Source organism: Enhydra lutris, unplaced genomic scaffold (genome assembly GCF_002288905.1).
Source record: "Enhydra lutris kenyoni isolate GAN:26980312 unplaced genomic scaffold, ASM228890v2 scaffoldscaffold24, whole genome shotgun sequence".
Lineage (NCBI taxonomy): Eukaryota > Metazoa > Chordata > Mammalia > Carnivora > Mustelidae > Enhydra > Enhydra lutris.
The window spans coordinates 21,610,306-21,631,649 of NW_019154108.1; the positions used below are offsets into that span (position 1 = coordinate 21,610,306).

The 21,344-nt window shown below is 37.1% G+C and overlaps 1 protein-coding gene across 1 annotated transcript in view; it reads left to right on the forward strand.

The window, feature by feature from the left end:
• The window catches only part of LOC111150763 (hemicentin 1), a 471,859-nt gene that overhangs the window by 181,631 nt on the left and 268,884 nt on the right, over nucleotides 1-21,344 (forward strand). Inside the window, exons 7-10 of the mRNA XM_022508355.1 lie at nucleotides 11,505-11,625; nucleotides 12,550-12,813; nucleotides 14,272-14,416; nucleotides 17,988-18,109. Of these exons, the coding sequence (XP_022364063.1) occupies nucleotides 11,505-11,625; nucleotides 12,550-12,813; nucleotides 14,272-14,416; nucleotides 17,988-18,109 (652 nt within the window). The remainder of the gene's footprint in view (nucleotides 1-11,504; nucleotides 11,626-12,549; nucleotides 12,814-14,271; nucleotides 14,417-17,987; nucleotides 18,110-21,344) is intronic.

Here is a 21,344-nt window from a genome sequence, read left to right on the forward strand (position 1 = left end):
ACACAGTATCTATTATCATATTATCTTAAATTCATATCTAGTTCTCACCCCAAAAGCCTCTGGTTTTGCCGTTACCCCATTTCTAGAGCACAATTAGTGGCAGCTGAACAAAGGACACACATTACAATGCATTTTAAAGATAATAAGCTTCTTTTGCTCCTAAGCGAAATGCCAAAATAACATGTCAGGTTGATGCAAAGGAAATTGAGCTGAACCTACTGATACAAATACCACTGCTGACTTTGGCTCTCCCTTTCAGATGGCTAATGAGTGATAATGTTTTACATGTGCACTTTCTCCAGAAGAGAAAGGTCTGAGATTAGATAGTATATCCCTGGTGTTATCTCCCATGCACTCTGCTATCTGGAAAATGTCTGCTCTATTAGTAGAATTAATAATGGCTTTTTGACTATTTCACAAAGCAGTTTTCAATCCCAAGTACGGAGAACAATCAGTCTATTATTTGACCTTAGTATGGTATTCAAAGGCAACCAATGAGCTTCAACCAATCCTGCTAGCTCCTGTCCATCACTTGCCTTTATGCTCTAGTCAAATACAGCTTTATACTGTCCCTCACCCCATCTCCTACCACATTCTCTTGCCCCATGATTTCTCTTAAGTTGCTCCTTTTCCTAGAATGCCCTTGCTTTTCGTCTGACTTACAACTTCCACGGCAAATGACAACACTTTTATCAAGCCTTTTCTGAGTTTTTCCATCTGAAAGGCTCTGCTTTTCCCTCTGGCTTTCTATTGCAATTTTTCTGCACCTCCTTCTTTGATGATTTTCCCCCTTAAATATTTTTTTAAAGATTTATTGATTTATTTATTCGAGAGACTAGAGACAGAGAACAAGAGAGAGCACCAGCAGGGGGAGGGGCAGAAGGAGAGAATCTCAAGCAGACTGTGTACTGAGCAAGGAGCCCAGGGAGGTGCTCAGCTCCATGACTCATGAGATCATGACTTGAGTGGAAATCACGAGACACTTAACTGACTGAGTCATCCAAGCACCCCATGATTTTATTTCTGTACAGATTTTCTCTGTTTTACTCTAGACCACATTTTATCACTGGCATATGCCACAATGCTTGGGAAGGAACTGTATAAATATTCATGAATAAAAACTAACGCATTTATTCTGATGATATCCAAGGAAGTAGGCTGAGGAGTTGATTTTAGCCTCTAGTTGATGTGCTGGTACGGGACACCTTAATTTGTCCATGATTTAATATAATTAAAAAACTAAAAATAAATAAATAAATAAAATGCTATGACAGTGGTAGTTTCTTTTCTTCTGTAGTTTTCTTTTAAAACCTTGGTGGTTACGTTTCTGTGACTTATTAGAGCACTCTTACCAAACAGAGACAATGAGTCAACTCATCCATATAGGTCGTATAAATGACTCGGGTGTCTGATGCAGACACCTCTGATGCTGGTGAAAACCTGTTAAAAAGAGGGAAGTTAAAAGAATGTAAAGTTTTATTAAAAACAAAAGGGAAAGTCATCTTATGTCCCTAAATTTCCATTGTAGGGAATCTCCAAATCCTGGATCTTATTTCTGAGCAATACAGATTTTCCATTCAGGGAGCTGTATCTATATATAGAATATTTGAATATAACCACAGAAACTCTCAGGCCAAATTTTGTCGTCTGTTCCTTCAGGGAAACTTCCTACAAAGACATCAAATAATTGTCAGCAACCTTTGGGTTTTTACATGGCACAAACTGCTTCTGTTAGTCTAGGATTATTAGAGTGATCATGGAATCTAACACATCCCCTGGGTCACATCTCTGTTAAGTAAATTTGGATAAATTGGCCTTAGATAACCTTCCACGTAGAGAAAGATGTGTATGCAACCACATGATCATATTGGGATTCTGAGACTAATAGAAAATATTCTGGTTTCGGATGGCTATGCTGGTTGCCAGAGACTACTAATGGATTTTCTAAAGATAAGAATATTTTAGAAATCATACTCAAGTGGCATAAACTTGTTTAGGAATCATAATTTAAAAAAATTCAAGTCTACAATGGACCACACAAAAAGAGTATTGTGCTCGCCTCCAATTATTCTCACCTGGTGACTCTTAAATAAGCATGAAGACTATACCAGGTGTGTTATTTAAAGGGATTAGGTACATCCTTAATTCAGATGTTTTGGGTCAATGGAATGCTTTATAGTGGATTTTTCCTGGAAAATTTCCCAGTTATTTTAGTGTGCTGATATCAGGTTATCAACCAAATGGAATGTTTCCTTTAAAAAAGAAATCTATACACTTGTGTTATATATAAATGCATATATTTATCTATATGTATATATTGAAATAGAATTTATTCTGTGCTTTGGGTACATTTATCTCCCTGTATCACATTTCTTTAAAAATACAATGCTTAATAAAATGATAGTATTTAAATCTAGCTAGCATTATTATGTTTTGTGCCTGGCATGATACTTAGTCCATAGTAGGTTCTCAGTAAATATTTGAAACCACCATATTTCTTTAATTTCTGAAGAACAGTAAGCCATTCAGGAACAAATACTTTGAAAAGAGTTGGGCATCTTTTTTTATTATTTTATTTTATTTCTTTTCAGTGTTCCAGAATTCATTGTTAATGCACCACACCCAGTGCTCCATGCAATACGTGCCCTCCATAATACCCACCACCAGGCTCACCCAACCCCCCACCCCTCTCCCCTCCAAAACCTTCAGTTTGTTTCTCAGAGTCCACAGTCTCTCATGGTTTGTCTACCCCTCCAATTTCCCCCAACTCACTTCTCCTCTCCATCTCCCAATGTCCTCCATGTTATTCCTTATGCTCCACAAGTAAATGAAACCATATGATAATTGACTCTCTCTGCTTGACTTATTTCACTCAGCATAATCTCTTCCAGTCCCATCCATGTTGATACAAAAGTTGGGTATTCATCCTTTCTGATGGAGGCATAATACTCCATTGTATATATGGACCATATCTTCTTTATCCATTCGTCCATTGAAGGGCATCTTGGTTCTTTCCACAGTTTGGTGACTGTGGCCATTGCTGCTATGAACACTGGGGTACAGATGGCCCTTCTTTACACTACATCAGTATCTTTGGGGTAAATACCCAGTAGTGCAACTGCAGGATCATAGGGCATCTTTTTAAATTTAAGATCCACTACTTAATATCTTTTTGACCTTAATGAAATTACCTTATTTCATGAGTCTGAGAAAAATGGGGAAAATAATACCTACTTACTAACACATTAATGGTATAATTAGTTTTTCTTATACTCTTAAATATGTGTAAATTGAAAATTATCTTTATCCTTTCATTAATGCAAATTATATGTGACTTTCATCCCTACTTTGGGCTTTTTTTATTTTTTTAAATAAAACATTGAAACTCTTTAAGAAAAAGAAAGCAAAGCCAGCTCTATCAACCAGATTTTAATTCAACTTATAATAGGATAGGTTTCACATTTAGTAGTAGGAGGAATTCTCACTGGCTTAATACAAGACAGTTAATTCCTTACTAATGTTACATGCCCTTTGGGTGTTGACAAGACCCCTTTACACAGTCATTTGGGAACCCAAGCTGACGGAGACTCCACAATAATTTAGAACATTCAGCCTCTTCAGTTATTATAATGAGGGAAAAGACTGGAGGATGTGCATTGAATTTTTAGAAAAAGGGAGTTGTGTCCCTTCTGGGATGACACAGACATCTCTGTGAATGGTAGACATACTTTACTCCCTATTATCATGGCCTAGCGATATATTGGATCTAGCTCGTAATGGCCCATAGAGGAAATGATACACTTTTTCTTCCTACCTCTGTATTCAGTAATGCCATGTGGGAAACTTGAAATCAGCCTTGGTGGTATTATTTACACCAGCAAATGCCAAAAATTAAGGCTTCTCCCCCCCACCCCCGCCTCAGAAAGCAGTTTACTAATACTCCACTAACCTGTCCTAAGTGAAAGCATATTTAGAAATGTAACAATGGTAAATGAATAGGTGGAGGGTATTATTGTCTGCTACCCATAGTGTCCAGATCAGCCCAGAGATTATTATCCTAAAATGCTGTGCATAGACTTAGGTCCTACGGAAAGAACACTGAACTTGGAATGGTTGCCATTGAACTTGCTATCTAAACCTAGGCAAGTAATCATTTATTTGAACATCAGTTTATTTTCTCTCTCTCTCTCTTTTTTTTAAACTTTAAATTCACTTAGCAAATATACAGTTTTTGATGTAATGTTTAATGATTCATTGGTTGTGTATAATACCCAGTGCTCATCACATCACGGGCCCTCCTTAATACCCATACCCAGTTACCCCATGCCCCCATCCATCTCCCTTTCTGCAACCCTCAATTTCTTTGTGGTGCTATAAAGTCATCTTTGTATGCAGTAGGATTACATGAAATAATGTGTGAACATACTTAACAAATGCTCCTAGAAAAAGTCAATAGATTCTTGATGAATCTGGCATTCACTAGTACTTAAGATGATGAATATGATATAGTTACTGCCTTAATGGACTTTCAGTATAGAGAGGTATTTAATAGGCCTTTATGCTTAAACTAAGAAGTAGGTCCATGTGCAATAGAGCTGACCAGGAAGACAGCAGAAGAGTAACTAATGTTTCCTGGAGCTCTCCATGGTGCTTGTTTACGGTACTTCACTCTGTCCTTTTTAACTGCTCACAGACTCCAGTCCAGAAACCTAGACTCTGGTCTACTCTGCTCCTTCTTTTCTCTTACTCCTTTGTGGATCAACACTACTTGTTGACCACCTTTAGGATGCCAGTAAATATCAAATATAATTTTATCTTTGCCTCTGCTCTGCTCACACTGCAAGCAGCCTGTGTATTCCTGACTCAGACCCTTCTATGACTTAACCAACATGACATTTGAATTCAGAGCATTAATGAATTCAGAGTAATTTTGAATTCATGACTTTGAATTCAGAGAGTAATTCACTTTAATTCAGAATAAAGTTCATAATAGATCTTTATGACCTTAAAAATTGTATGAGTAAATATGCTTTATGAAATACTTTCAGAAAAACCCTCTGTATGAAAAACTGTATGAAAGACTCTCAGAGTTTCTAGCCCATACAAATCCTGTTTGGTGTCTAGCGTCTAGAAATGTTCCTGTTATGGTTGGAGCTATCATGCTGTTTCTAGATTTCCCTCTTCTTCTTCTTCTTCTTTTTAAAGATCTTCTTCTTTATTTATTTGGCAGAGAGAGAGAGAGAGAAAGAGAGAGATATCACAAGTAGTCAAGCAGAGAGAGAGGGGGAAGCAGGCTCCCTACTGAGCAGGGAGGCCAATGTGGGGCTTGACCCCAGGACTTTGAGATCATGACCTGAGCTGAAGACAGAGGCTTAACCCATTGAGCAACCCAGGCACCCCTAGATTTCCCTTTTCTTAACTGCAGAAGCAATGAGGTTAGGGTGGTTCTGTGCAGAAATGATACTTCAAGATATTCTGTGGTAGATAGATGCTTTTTGGAGTCAAATTCAAATAACTCACATGATATAAATATACATGATTTAAAGACCAAATAGAAAAATATTAAATCAGTAACTGTGGTCTTACTAATTTTATTATACATAAAGAAAAATGACACTAAAATAGCTAGAATAATTTGGAGGGGAAAAAAAGGGAAAGAATATGCAGCTGGACTGCCTCTCAGACTCAGTTACAGAATTAGCTGAATATTCTTTGTTGCTCCAAGACCTTCATATGATTATTGTTCCTCCAATCCCCTTGTGTCCATAACATGTGAGAATCTAGAGCCTTCTCCCAATATTTCTGGAGTTTCCTGAGAGCTTTTTTATCTCCCGATTATGCGTATGTTGATTATAACTTCTGTACTTTGATGCAGGGCAAAGTTCAGCCTCATTAAAAAATATCACAGGAAATCCATTAATAACAAGACTTTTGTGAGTTTAGCAGGTTTGGTGTTCTGTCTTGAAGCACCTTGTCCGCTTCTGCTCTCTCCTTGCCCCCATCCTTCTTTTCTCTCACATGCCTCTGCTTCTCTCCTCTGAATTGTCTTGGAAGTTTCACATTACTATTTTAGTGTAATCTCTAAAACCAGCATAATCAAATCCATTAAGATAGTCATGAGAAATGCATGGGGTGCCTATCAGTGTTGGTTACTGGAGCCTCACTGAGTTCATATCACATCTCTGCCCCCTGCTGTATTTATGACTTTGAGCAAATTACTTAATCTCTCTGATCTGTGAAATTAGGATAATATACTCCCGTACAGGGTTTTCGTAAATACCAAAAGTGATTATTTATACTGTTTTACAGTATGCATTTTTTATATGTTAGTATTTCTTTCTTTCTCTTTGTCCTTTTCCTGGTTCATCTTAACATCATCATACATAGGACCTTTTGTTCTTATTAACACTAATATTTGAAAAAGGGAGCTCAGCTAAGAAACAGACTAAAATAATAGTTTATCTTAAGAAAACAGACTAAAATTATCAAGTAAACTATGGTACTTTTTCCTTAAGATATATTTATTTATTTTAGGGAAAGAGAACACATGAGTTGGGGGAAGGGGCAGAGGCAGAGGGAAAGGGAAAGAAGCAGACTCCACACTCAGTGCAGAGTCCCACGTGGGGCTGATCCCAAGACCCTGAGCTGAAGTCAAGAGTCAGCTACTTAACTGACTGAGCCACCCAGGTGCTCCTATGGCACTTTCTTATAAAGACATTTTAATGTGAAGTTTTGTGTTCCCACAATATTATCCAAATATTATTGTAATTCTTTCAAGAGAATGATTAAGGAATGATAAATGCATGCATGAGTGTCAGAGGTCTTTTTTTTTTTTTAAAGATTTTATTTATTTATTTGACAGACAGAGATCACAAGTAGATAGAGAGGCAGGCAGAGAGAGAGAGGGAAGCAGGCTCCCTGCTGAGCAGAGAGCCCGATGTGGGACTCGATCCCAGGACCCTGAGATCATGACCTGAGCCGAAGGCAGCGGCTTAACCCACTGAGCCACCCAGGCACCCTCAGAGGTCTTTTTTGACTTAATTTAAATCTCTTCCTTTTATTATTTTTAAACCATAATTTTGGTTTATTTGTGATGTCCTTTGCTCCCATTACCCTAATTAATAGAGTTGGATATAATTTTGCATGGAAACTGACTTATTTGGAAGTATATTTTATTTACAAAGCCTTTTAAATTCTATGCAGATATTCCTACTGTTTATCATATAATATAGAAACATGAAGTTAAAATATTTTATTAACTTATTACCCTTCATAATTTTGTCATTGCTCAGAGAATAGGAAACCTACATCCTTATTTCAACATACTTTGTTAAATAGTGTATTTTAAGGATGAAAATTAATTTATTTTACACTAAGTCTACAGTGGTTATAAGGAAGCTCCCTATTCATCAACTCTGCTTTATTTTTAATGTATTGTTTAGTAATGGAAGATGCCATATTTTCAAGCATGGGTAATTTCTAATTTTCTCACATAGATATAAATTAGATGTATAGATAGATATATAATATATATATAGATATAATATATAGATACATATTTTTGCTTTATTATATGGAATTCATGACACATTTTCCTTTAGAAATAATAGAATAGGGGCGCCTGGGTGGCTCAGTGGGTTGAGCCGCTGCCTTCGGCTCGGGTCGTGATCTCAGGGTCCTGGGATTGAGTCCCGCATCGGGCTCTCTGCTCAGCGGGGAGCCTGCTTCCCTCTCTCTCTCTCTCTCTGCCTGCCTCTCTGTCTACTTGTGATCTCTGTCAAATAAATAAATAAAATCTTTAAAAAAAAAAAAAAAGAAATAATAGAATAAGTGGTGGTACTGAGACCCCCACACTTAAGCATACAGTCTTTTTAACCCTTAGGAAAGTGAGCTGTAGTCATTAGCAGCATCCTTTATACTGAGAATACAACAAACCTGTTTTTATGGAGATGTAGGTTTTTTCTTTTCTTTCACTTTTTTTTCTTTTGGGGTTTTTGCAGGTTTTGCTCAATGACAAAAAAATATGGTAGCAAAAGGGACATATCTCCTCATCTTTCCTCTTCTTGTCGGTAAATAACAAGGAACCACAGTGATTTCAGGAAGGCTTTGTAGTTTGCAGAGCCCTGGGGATGGCATGTTTTTAATCATGGTGTGGGCTTAATCTGGCTGCTCAGATTAAAATTTTATGTATGGTTATGTATAATATAGGCACATATATTTCTAGTGCATTCTATCAATGCTACTATCATGTGGTCATTTTATCTTGAGAATCTTGATAATCAATGTAAAAAAAATAATGGTGAACTCTTATTCATAAATGTTGGGTGGGTTTTTGAAATGTAGATTCCTAGGCTCCACTCACCAAAGGTTCTGATCCAGTAAATCTGGACTGGAGCCCAGAAGTCCGCATTTTCAAGAAACAACCTGAGTGATTTTGTGTAGCTGTAGATAGGTGTTCCTCAGATCGTAGGTTGAAAGATACTGAGATAGAGGCTAACTCTGACTTATCTTGCCCTTGGAAGACAATGCAGCACTGTGGTGAAGACCCTGGAAACTGACCTTTCCATTAAAACCCCACCTCTATAGTTAGAATGCCTTGTGAACTTGGGAAGCTACTTAAAGTCTCCGTGCCCCACCTCCTTATCTGTGTGATGATGATAATGACGATATATATCAGATAAGATTGTGATGAAAATTAAATAATCCAATGTATTTAAAGAGTCTGGACATACAGGAAGTACCCTATAAACATTAGTGTTACTGTTTTATCCTGTGGCCCTCATCCAAATTACATATAATTTTTACACATGGGAGTCACTTCAGTGCTGAGTTATCATTCAATATTTAGTTCAGCCATCATCCTCTTTTTTAAAAATTTTTTTTATAAACATATAATGTATTATTAGCCCCAGGGGTATGGGTCTGTGAATTGCCAGGTTTACACACTTCACAGCACTCACCATATCACATACCCTCCCCAATGTCCATAACCCCACCACTCTCTCCCTACACCCCTCCCCCCAGTCACCCTCAGTTTGTTTTGTGAGATTAAGAGTCTCTTATGGTTTGTCTCCCTCCTGATCCCATCTTATTTCATTTATTCTTTTCCTACCCCCAAACCCCCCATGTTGCATCTCCACTTCCCCATATCAGGGAGATCATATGATAGTTGTCTTTCTCCAATTGATTTATTTCGCTCAGAGTAATACCCTCTAGTTCCATCCACGTCATCACAAATGGCAAGATTTCATTTCTTTTGATGGCTGCATAGTATTCCATTGTATATATATGCCACATCTTCTTTATCCATTCATCTGTTGATGGACAGCTAGGTTCTTCCCATAGTTTGGTTATTGTAGACATTGCTGCTATAAACATTCGGGTGCACGTGCCCCTTCGAATCACTACGTTTGTATCTTTAGGGTAAATACCCAGTAGTGCAATTGCTGGGTCATAAGGTAGCTCTATTTTCAGCTTTTTGAGGAACCTCCATGTTGTTTTCCAGAGTGGTTGCACCAGCTTGCATTCCCACCAACAGTGTAGGTTGGTTCCCCTTTCTCCGCATCCTCACCAGCATCTGTCATTTCCTGACCTGTATATTTTAGCCATTCTGACTGGTGTGAGGTGGTATCTCATTGTGGTTTTGATTTGTATTTCCCTGATGCCGAGGGATGTGGAGCACTTTTTCATGTGTCATCTGGCCATCTGGATGTCTTCTTTGCAGAAGTGTCTGTTCATGTCCTCTGCCCATTTCTTGATTGGATTATTTGTTCTTTGGGTGTTGAGTTTGCTAAGCTCTGTATAGATTTTGGATACTAGCCCTTTATCTGATATGTCGTTGGCAAATATCTTCTCCCATTCTGTCAGTTGTCTTTTGGTTTTGTTAACTGTTTCCTTTGCTGTGCAAAAGCTTTTGATCTTGATGAAGTCCCAATAGTTCATTTTTGCCCTTGCTTCCCTTGCCTTTGGTGATGTTTCTAGGAAGAAGTTGCTTCGGCTGAGGTCAAAGAGGTTGTTGCCTGTGTTCTTCTCAAGGATTTTGATGGATTCCTTTCTCACATTGAGGTCCTTCATCCATTTGAGTCTATTTTTTTGTGTGGTGTAAGGAAATGGTCCAATTTCATTTTTCTGCATGTGGCTGTCCAATTTTCCCAACACCATTTGTTGAAGAGGCTGTCTTTTTTTCCATTGGCCATTCTTTCCTACTTTGTCAAAGATTAGTTGACCAGAGAGTTGAGGGTCTATTTCTGGGCTCTCTATTCTGTTCCACTGATCTATATGTCTGTTTTTGTGCCAGTACCATACTGTCTTGATGATGACAGCTTTGTAATAGAGCTTGAAGTCCGGAATTGTGATGCCACCAACTTTGGCTTTCTTTTTCAATATTTCTTTGGCTATTTGAGGTCTTTTCTGGTTCCATATAAATTTTAGGATTATTTGTTCCATTTCTTTGAAAAAAATGGATGGGATTTTGATAGGGATTGCATCAAATGTGTAGATTGCTTTGGGTAGCATAGACAATTTTCACAATATTTGTTCTTCCAATCCATGAGCATGGAACATTTTTCCATTTCTTTGTGTCTTCTTCAATTTCTTTCATGAGTACCTTATAGTTTTCTGAGTATAGATTCTTTGCCTCTTTGGTTAGGTTTATTCCTAGGTAGCTTATGGTTTTGGGTGCAATTGTAAATGGGATTGACTCCTTAATTTCTCTTTCTTCTGTCTTGTTGTTGGTGTAAAGAAATGCAACTGATTTCTGTGTATTGATTTTATATCCTGACACTTTACTGAATTCCTGTACCAGCCATCATCCTCTTTGGGAGGTTTGAGCCAAACTATAGTCTAATCTGTTCCTTTTATGTATTTCTAATACTGTATCATATTAAAGATTTCTATTTCTCCATATGTCTTCTTCACAAGCCATGAGCTCTTAGAGGATAGGGACCATGTTATACTCACATTTGTCTCTCCAGCACCTAGTGCCTTGGCAGAGACACTGCTGACTGAGCTGGGGATGCTGGTTGGCTCAAATCTGAAGAGTGGTCAAGAGTGCTTGCCCTGGCTGTATCTTCCCAGAGGCAAATAAAAAGGAAATATTTTCCAGAATCAAACCTGGATAGTAAGGGGAGAAGAGTTAGTCATTCATTCATTTCATCGATATTGCTAAACATCTACCATGTAAACCAGAGTGAACAAAATAAAGATTTGTATCCTTGTGGAGCTTTTACAGATTAACTTCAGGGCTATTCACTGGTGACTGAACACCTGTATCTTTTAACATTGGCTTGCAGTGTATTACTGAATTTTATTTTAGGGCAGTCCTCTGGGATATGTATTATGAAACTTGCATTTAAGGTGTAGAATCCTAGTTTAGAACATCCAGGTCAGAGCTTCAGTTATTGGACATCCATCCTAATTAAACACTCTGTATTTTCCCATCCTGGTTAGTGTTGTGACTGGTAACCTGGATCAACTGATGGGATTTGTCTTTCAACATTTTTCAGACTTCAAGCAGTGGAAGGCACTCTGTTCGCATCACTGGCCTTAGTACTATTGATTTCCGAGCTGGTTTTTCCAGAAAGCCCACCCTGGACTTCAAAAAGACAGTCAGCAGACCAGTGCAAGGTTTGTATGTACATACTACCAAAATCGACATGGTAGATATCCAAGTGCAAAATATTTCTCGAACTGTTTGTGATTTTGTAATTCTGTTGTATTTAACAAAATTGGGAAACAAACATCTTTACTTTAAACATAATTGTATTCTTGGCATAGTCCTTTTTTTTTTTTCTCAAAGTCTATTCCCAAGACCAGTGATACTGAAATTACTCAGAGAGCTTGTTAAAAATTAAGATTCCTGGGACCCACGCCAGCTCTCCTGAATTAGAACTGAATTAGGTTGGACACAGGAATACGCATTGTAACAAGCACCACAGTGGATTCCTAAACTTACTGAACCTTTAAAACTACTGACCTAGGTCTTGAGACTTTTTACTGACATCTATTCATTGCTGTGTTGTTAAGGTAAAAAAAAATGTGGATTTTATGTGTCTAGATAGCTAAAAAATTAAAAGACATCATATATTATTGTGCATTCAAAGGTAAAATTCCTGCTGCTTCTTAAACCTTGTTCTTCTTATTTTATTCATGCAGGATTATAGTTTTATAGCTAAAAAATGCTTAATCTTACTGTGACTCTTCAGATTTCCTTTTTTATTGTTTATTTATTTTATGGCTGTAGTTACTAGAGAGATACAAAGAGTGAGTCTTTAAAAATTAAATATTCATGTTATTAAACATCATGTAACACAGTATTCACAATTCTAGTTTTTCCATGTATAATTATTATTAAAATAGATAAAAATCATTATTAGGATTTCCAAAGTTTCTGTAAATATACATTATTTATGTAAAAAAGATTCTATAATTAAGCCACAATTTATAGGAGAGTTTGTAGTACTCATGATACTTATCTGTTATTATAATGCAAGAATTTATAACCTCCATTGCATGTTACTTGTAAGTAATAACAAAACCTTTCTCTTGTAGGAATACCTACCTATGTGCTGCTGAATACTTCTGGAATTTCCATCCCAGCCAGAGTAGATCGTCTTGAACTTCTGAGTACCTCAGGCAGTTCTCTTAAGACTATTCCTGTTAAATACTACCCAGACCGAAAACCTTATGGCGTGTGGAATATTTCTGACTTTATACCACCGAATGAAGCTTTCTTTCTCAAAGTAACAGGCTATGATAAGGATGATTATCTTTTCCAGAGGGTATCAAGTGTTTCCTTCTCTAGTATCATCCCAGGTGAGACATCATTTTACTGAACACTGGAGTATTGATGGTTTCAGGGAGTGCCGTCCTAAAAGGATGAACTCTAATGTAAATAAAATAATATCTTCACATTATTACTGGATTATCAAATTGATGGGCATCTACATGTAGGTAGCAGAATTTTTCTTAATCATCAAAAGCACATCCAAAGTTGCACGTTAAGTCTAACTGATTGCAGATCTGAAAATTCTGATTGCTTCACCTGTGTGAGAATGGAAACTGGGAAATTCTGGTGCTCTTACGCCCCTCACCTCAAAAAAAAAAAAAAAAAAAAAGCCTGGCACACATGTGTGATGTTTGATCAAGCTACCTAAATTGGCCAAATGGGTTAAATGTGTATATTGATTGTCAGAAACCTACTTCGTGAACAGTAATTCTTTGTAAACATCTGGTGATGATTCTGTCTTTATGTACTAAGTTGGCAGTTAGTTAATTGGTGAGCTGGTTACTCATATATTTGTTATTATATAGAGATAAGATCACAGAATAGGGATTATTTAGAGACATGAGATAGCATTTCAATTTTTATATTTGTGCTGTTTCTCTAGGCTAATGGCAACGCTGATCAAAATTTAGAACTGTGGCTAAAACTGTGAATAGACAAATCTGTATTGTTATTAATATTGTAGTGTTGGATTGAGGGACAGCAGTTTATCATTTATTCATAAGTTTTTAATTTGGGAAATTCAGAAACAACTGTGTAGCTGTTCTTTAATCGTTGTCAAACGGTGAGGATAGAACTGTCAGTATTTCCTCATATGAACTATTCAAAGTTAGTTGTCTTCGCCCTTAAACTGAATACTACAAAATCTATTGGATTCTTTTTTTTTTTAAGATATTATTTATTTATTTGACAGACAGAGATCACAAGTAGGCAGAGAGGCAGGCAGAGATAGAGGAGGAAGCAGGCTCCCCGCTGAGCAAGGAGCCTGACGCGGGGCTCGATCCCAGGTCCCCGAGATCATGACCTGAGCTGAAGGCACAGGCTTAACCCACTGCCCCTCTATTGGATTCTTAAAAATCAGCTTTTCCCAGTATTTTTGGGACAAAAACTACCCTTTGCATTCAATTCTAAGGCATGTGGGTTCTTTTCATAGATTTACATTTTTGAAATAAAAATAGGTTCTACAGTTAATGAAGTATGGTAACTAATTTGGTAGCTTTTTCTAGCTTGGTGGCCCAAAAAATAATGTGTCTTAAAAATAAATGGAGACTTAGATTTAGTGAATACTTTAGTAAGGGGTCCATGGAGATATCCAAAAATTAATACAGTTTGAACAAAGAAAGATCATTAAAGTGGATTTTAGTCATTTAGATTAATTGGAGTGCAGAGGATTTACTGGAATAATTAAAGTATGAAGCTTTTGAATGGATTAACAGGAAGTACACAATATCACTGTGATCTTGTTGCCCATGTTCTTTTCTTCCCAGATGCTCCCAGAGTTACAATGCCCAAGAAAACCCCAGGATACTACCTGCATCCAGGCCAAATTCCCTGCTCTGTTGAGAGTCTTCTACCGTTTACCCTGAGCTTTGTCAGAAATGGAGTTACACTTGGAGTAGACCAGTATTTAAAGTGCGTGCATGTTTTTATTAGCAATTATAGACAGTTTTAAACATCTAAATACAAATTGATATACATTTTAATGTGCTTTTTCATTGGAAATTCCCACTTATTTGTTCCCTCATCTTGGAATATAGCAGTGAACAAAACAGACCCAAGTCTGTGCCCTCATGAAGCTTATATTGTAATGGAGAAAGATAGAAAACAATATAATATAATATAATATGTTAATTTAATAAGTGCTAGAATTCATGCAAGGGTTGATCCAGGTTTTAAAGAATTTGAATTTTATATAAATTGATGGTCGCTTGTTTTTTTTTTTTTTTAAAGATTTTATTTATTTGACAAAGGGGGAGGGGGAGGGAGAAGCAGACTCTCTGCTGAGCAGGGACCCAGTGCTGATCGATCACAGGACCCTGAGATCACATCCTGAGCCAGAGGCAGACACTTAACTGATTTGAGCCGCCCAGGTGCCCTTTGAGGGTCTCTTGTTAACAGGAAGAATACAAAATTATGAACACATGGTTAGGGACCACATTTTGGAAGAGTCCTTGCAAAAGAGAAAAGTTTAAGCTTTGTTGTCCTTGGGGCAAACAAGCTCTGAACACAATTTAAAGTGTTATGATAAGTGAATCCGATTAAGTACTGTGGCAAAATGTAGAGCAGATTAATTAGGATGAGATTAATTTTGGTAGATGGGGTGCATGTGTTTTTGGCTTAATTGCAATCTGAAAATTCAGGATAAGGGACATTTCAGCAAAGACCTAAACATGGTGACAGATGGTCATGCGGATATCTAGGGAAAAGCATTTGCATACTAGGAACAGTAAGTACAGATGCACAAAGGCTGAATGTGGGAAAGAAAGACCGGAAGGAAGCCACCATGGCTGGAGGAGAAGGGTGGGGAGAAGGTCAGGGGAGGGGAGTTTGTTGGGGGCAACAGGGGGAGTGGGAGTATGTGCGGCTACGGCATTTAGCAGTCAGAGGAGGTGGGCAAGAAGGCACTGACTTTCCTTGTGAAGATGGTTGATTGTTTTTAGATAAGTATAATCTATGATAGAATTAAGTAGACCTTGAAAACTGGCAGATGGTTTCTGGAAAATGTTTCTTTTTTTTAACTTACTAATGAAACAAACTACATGTTGGTAAAAACTCAAGGAATTATTTTACAGAACTTCTATGCTGTTAATTCAATACTAATATATATAACTTCTATAAGATGCTAAATATTTGACAGTATTAACCCATTTTATCTATTAACCTAACTTTGGAAAAAAATTCTATTTAAAGATTGAACTGTATTATTTTCTGCTACTTTTTTTTATATTGTACAACTTGATGATTTGCCTTAGCTCCATGTTTAATAATCAGCAGTATAACTGACCAGGGTATCAAATGTTGAAGCTGCATAACTTCCTGATGAAATAAAATCATTCTGCTTCATGTTTAAATAGTAACATATTTCAAAGACACTTGAGATTCTTTGTAAACATTAATTCATTAATTCCACACAATTCCTGGGAGGTAAGCCACAAGAATTCTTTCTCTCATTTTTCCAGCTCTGTGGCCCGGAGATGTGACATGCCTTGCTGACATATATTAAGCTCTTTGGTTGTGAAAGGCCAAAGACAGAATTTGGAATGGGTGGTGATGGATTGATACTCTAACCCTGATTCACTCACATGTCCCTGCCCTAGATTTCCTAATAGCTTGGGACATGTGACTTAATCTTTGTTATGTGAGTCGCTATGGTCACTAGGGGATGTAAGAGAGAATTAGTTTGCATGCGCAATAGGACACATTTGAATTTGACATGTTCTTTCCTTATTCCAAAGGCCATGCCTTCAAAACTTCTTATTGTGGCCATATAATTTTAATGTTAACTGAGACGACAATATGATAAAAGAATTATTTTCATGTCATATGTCCTAAATAAGAGAAGAGAAAATATCACTGTAAAGAATATTCTTCAAGCAATCTGACACTGGTTATGTGCCTTTGAACAAATCACTTATCCTTCTTCCTGAGTCTCAACTTAATTGTTTCTAAAACAAGGGACTTGGGACTGTAAGAACTGTTCTAAAATTTCCATGTGTCTAAGTTTTTGATGAATCCTAATATATGCTTGGCTGTGAAGTAGGCATTGGAGAAAACATGAATGACTCTATGTATTTCAAACTCCTGCCTTCCTGGACCTTCCCAGTACTTCTAGACAATGACAGTCATAAACTTGGACTCACCTTACTGCTATTAGGCACTAAAGATATAGCTTAGATGATCACTAGGGCTGATAGTCAACTCATAATCCTGTTCCTTCTGAATGTGACAGTAAGGACCGCTGACACCTAATGCATACGCAACTGAAAAGAAACTAACTAAAATGAATATTCCTGGTTACTAAAATGTATGGAACAATGACTTTGCTCATTCTCTCACTTTTCTGATGACAGGAACCTATGACTTCACTTTTGCTTACAAAGTCTAATGTGCTAAATACACATTAAGACCTCAATAAGTTCTTCATGATTTTTTGATGACAGGTATGGTTTGTCTGGATGGCAAGAGATCTGGAGTCATTACTGTGATGTTGTATCTCACTACACTTTCAGACTCCAGTGGAAGGTGTCTTGACTCTGCAGTAGGCATTTCATCTCACCTATGTCCAGAATGTTTAAGGTTATAAATAGCTATGGTTATAAATGTTTAAGGTTATAAATAGCTATGTTTAAGGTTATAAATAGCTATAAAAAGGTTATAAAAAATTATGAAAATAGTTTTGATTTTCAATTATATTTTCAACTAATACAATGCCTGTTTTGTAAGTTACTAGAATCTTGTAAATACTTGCTAATATTTACTAATTAGTTATTAAATATCTATTATTATGTATTAATTAGGTATTAAATATCTATTAGGATTAAATATCTATTACTAAGACACCTCCAGAGAATGAGAAAAAATTTGAAGAGTGTTAAAGGACAAAGAATAGTGTTTATTAAATGAATGGATAAGTATTATAGGGAAGGAATTTTTTTTAACCTAAATGACAGGTTTGATAATAAAACTGATTTTTTTGGTCTTTTCTTGATGTATGCGCAGATTGAACCAGATAGTTCTATAGTCTTATGTGGACCTTAGACATAAGAAAGTTAAAGGGTATTTATCTTTTTGGAATCAAAAAGTCTATTTTCTACTTTCAGACTTATGAATTATGTGGCTGAATTGCTTTGGCTAAGAACCCCACCCCGAACATGACCCAAAACTGGAAATAATGTGAAAGGAGAGAGGGTTTAAGGAGTGTTTCTCTATTAACTCATTATCTTATATTTCGAAATAGCCAGAAAATGTTTCCTTAAAGAAATGCACAGATTCCATATCTTATTGCCTTTGTTGTGACTTTTGCTCAGAAAGCATAATGTTCTAATTAAAAGGTATGTCATTTTAAGCTATAAAGAACTCTGCAGTTTAATCCGTTTATTTTTAGATCTTTCTTTTGAATGAATACTTAAAAAAATGGAATTTCTGCTTTCAGCTTTGCCTTGTTTTTGTCATAACTGAAAAGGCTTCTATTTTGTTACCCCAGAGAATCTTCCAGTGTGAACTGGGAGATTGAAAAGGTCACTTTGTCTGACGAAGGCGCCTATGAGTGCATCGCTGTGAGCAGCGCGGGGACTGGACGGGCACAGACATTTTTTGATGTGTCAGGTAATTATCACTAATTGCTTGGCAGTTGCCTGCATATTAATGCCTCCGTGGAAATGGGGTGTTTGCTAATCCTGGCTTCCCCACTCGTAGCTACGTGACCTCCCTTGGGCCAGTCACTTAAGGACTCAGTGCCTTGGTTTTCCAAACTGTAAAATGAGGATATCTGTAACGGTCTCTATCTCATGGAGAAACTATGAGGATAAACAATAGAGTGTATGTCAAGCATGTAGAAGAGAACCTGGCACATGGAAACACTTGATAGACCTTAGGTATTATTGTTGTTATTATTGTACTGTTATTATTAACGTAGGAGCTTCAATAAATATTTTTTGAAATGAGCATATGCATTTTTATTAAAATTTAAGGAAATTTAGAGAAAGGGAGGGATAGAATTTAAGAAAAGGAAGCGTTCTATTCTAGGAATAAAAGGTTAAAACTTTCCCTTTTCCTCCCCCATATTCATAATAAGCAGTGTGCTTTTTATGAATGGATTCTGACATTAAATTGAAGGCGGTAATGAAAGTGATCATGTTCAAGAAACGTAGGGCCTCAGTGGCTACAATACTGGTATTAAGAGTGGAAGAAATGCTAATTATTTTGCTCTTAGATAGTATGTTTCTGATGAATAAAGGGATGGCGAAACTCATTGCTTTATAAAGTGGAATATATTTTAGTGAAAAAATAATTTTTTCCTCCAATCTCCCAGAATTCTTAGGATACAAAAAGACTATCATGTTTAACCAATGATCAGGATTTAAGCCACTTACCATAAATCTAGAATTTACTGGGAAATTTGTTTCAATTGAATTATTTTCTACCTGCCTTATAGATTAGTGTTTCTCTGTGTTTAATAGTAACCCTATTCTGACCTAAATGTAGCTACTGAGTTTTATAACAATGTCTATCTGCTTTTAGTACCAATGTGCTTTTTCTTCAGACAATTAAAGGTAAAAGAAACTGCAAAATTGTAGAGCTGCTTAGAAGCCTAGGATTTATGTTTGTTATCAGTAAGTCCAAACTGAACTTTAAGACAAAGGCATGCAAGCATGTTCTTCTTGGAGTAAATTTATTTGTATTCTCTTATTCTTAGAAAAATAAAGTTTGTCTTCTGAAACAATTTCGTTGACATGCATCATAAACTATTCATTTTTTTCATCTCCAGTAATTATGAAAAGTATTGGCATTGTGTCAACGTTCCTCAGCTTCTGGGAAAACAAACACTTGAGCACTTAGGTTCCCCCCACTCCTCCAGCAATATTAATTAAGGGAAAGGCAACAGGGAAAGAAGTTTGAGTGAGTGGATTTAAACATTTTGCATAAACAACTGGGAAGTGCCAGTACGAATTCGTGAACTGACTATTAAGAATTTGGCTCTGGGGTGTCAGTAACTTCCATATGCGTGTTGTGCACATGACCCTCTACTTTTATTTGTGCCAGCCAGGCAGTGGTATATCACTAGGAAATTATACTGTGCCCAAGCCTGTTTTCAGGACTTGTATCCCATTTGGTCAATTATGAAAGAAGGAGCAGGAAACACTGATGGTAATGGTAATGACTGTAACCACAGTAGTAACAAGAAAGTGCCCCTTTGGACTTGGAAATGTAGACTTTTCCTTCGGGGCTCACCATTACCTGAAAACTCCGCTCACTTCTGAATTTCTCTCAGCCTCGGCTGAGAACCCAGCAGTTACCTGACCAACTCACTGGAATCACGTGCAAATTCAGAGCCTAGTTAGATCTTATATTTTGGAAAGGAGTGTTAGAAATCAAGGCATTGTGGGTTAGTGATGCTCCTGTGTCACTGTGGACACTGATTTGTAAAGTCAAAGGGCACGCAAGAGTAGTTTAAAGAAAAGCTAAAGTTCTAGGGCACCTGGATGGCTCAGTGGGTAAAGCCTCTGCCTTTGGCTCAGGTCGTGATCTCAGGGTCCTGGGAACAAGCCCTGCATCAGGCTCTCTGTTCAGCGGGGAGCCTGCTTCCCCGCCCCACTCTGCCCATCTCTCTGCCTACTTGTGATCTTTCTGTCTCTGTCAAATAAATAAATGAAATCCTTTTTTAAAAAAATGTTTAAAGAAAAGCTAAAGTTCTACCAATAAGTTACCTCAATTTTTTCAGCATTTTCTTCTGGTTGAGATGTTTAAGATTTTTGGTTCATTTGAAATGTTGATTATTGAATGTTTTAAAAGCAAAATGGGTGTGAAAAGCATTGAACTTCTTTTATTGCATATAACCACATAGAAACAAATGAATAGGGTTGCAGAAGCATGAAAAATTCATCCTTTTCAAGTGACATTTAGTAATTCGTTTGGTACTGTTACAAAGTTACATTAACTTACGAATTTCTTTCTTCACACAATGGCCCTCCCCCCAATGCACACACACAGGGTACTATAATTCTGGGTTTAAGTAAAATACCAAGAATAAAGAAGACTTGTCAGGGGCATGCCAGTGACAGGTAATCTTAAATTATAATTATAATTAGAACAGGATAAGACTTGGAAACAATCTTACACCCCCTCATCATTTTGTAGGTAAGGAAACTGAAGCCCAGAACAGGCAAATGACCCATTATGGTCACAAGGGTAGGGAGTGAGAAGATTCCTGCACTCGCTTCCAGCAATCTTTACTAATGCCACAAGGCCTATACTTGTCATTCTTCTTTCAGTTTTGAGGCTTTGAGGTTCCATCTCTGGTTCTTTTATTCCAGCCTCAGTCTAGCATCGTCATCCAACCCTTTCACTTAGGAAGGGCTGACTTCAAGCACCAGGCCAGGCGTTCTGTTATCTTGCCTCCCTCATCATTTCCTCCAACCTCGCCGAATTTATTCATGCATGCATAAATATTTCAGTGTGTATAATACTTATTATCTCTAGTTATTTATGCAGCAATGAAATTGTATGTCATTATTTCAAATCCCACCTGTTAGGTTATTAGAAAGTTGGCATGTTACCTATTTGGATTTATGTCTGAAGAGGGACTAGACAGTGAGCCAGGGCTTGTATGCAAGAGGGTTATTGGGGAATTTTCCAGGAAGAAGCACCTGTAAGGGAGTTAACAGAAGTGGAAGAAGTTAAACTGTCTTGCAGTCACTACTAGGACCTTAGCTGACCCACAGGGAATTCTGGAGCTGTCATGGCCCTGAATTGAGGCAAGAGAGCTGATCCTTTGCTTCCTCATGAAGTGATCTCTGGATGTGGGCTACCCTGGACAGGGGGTCTTACCCTGAGCAGATTA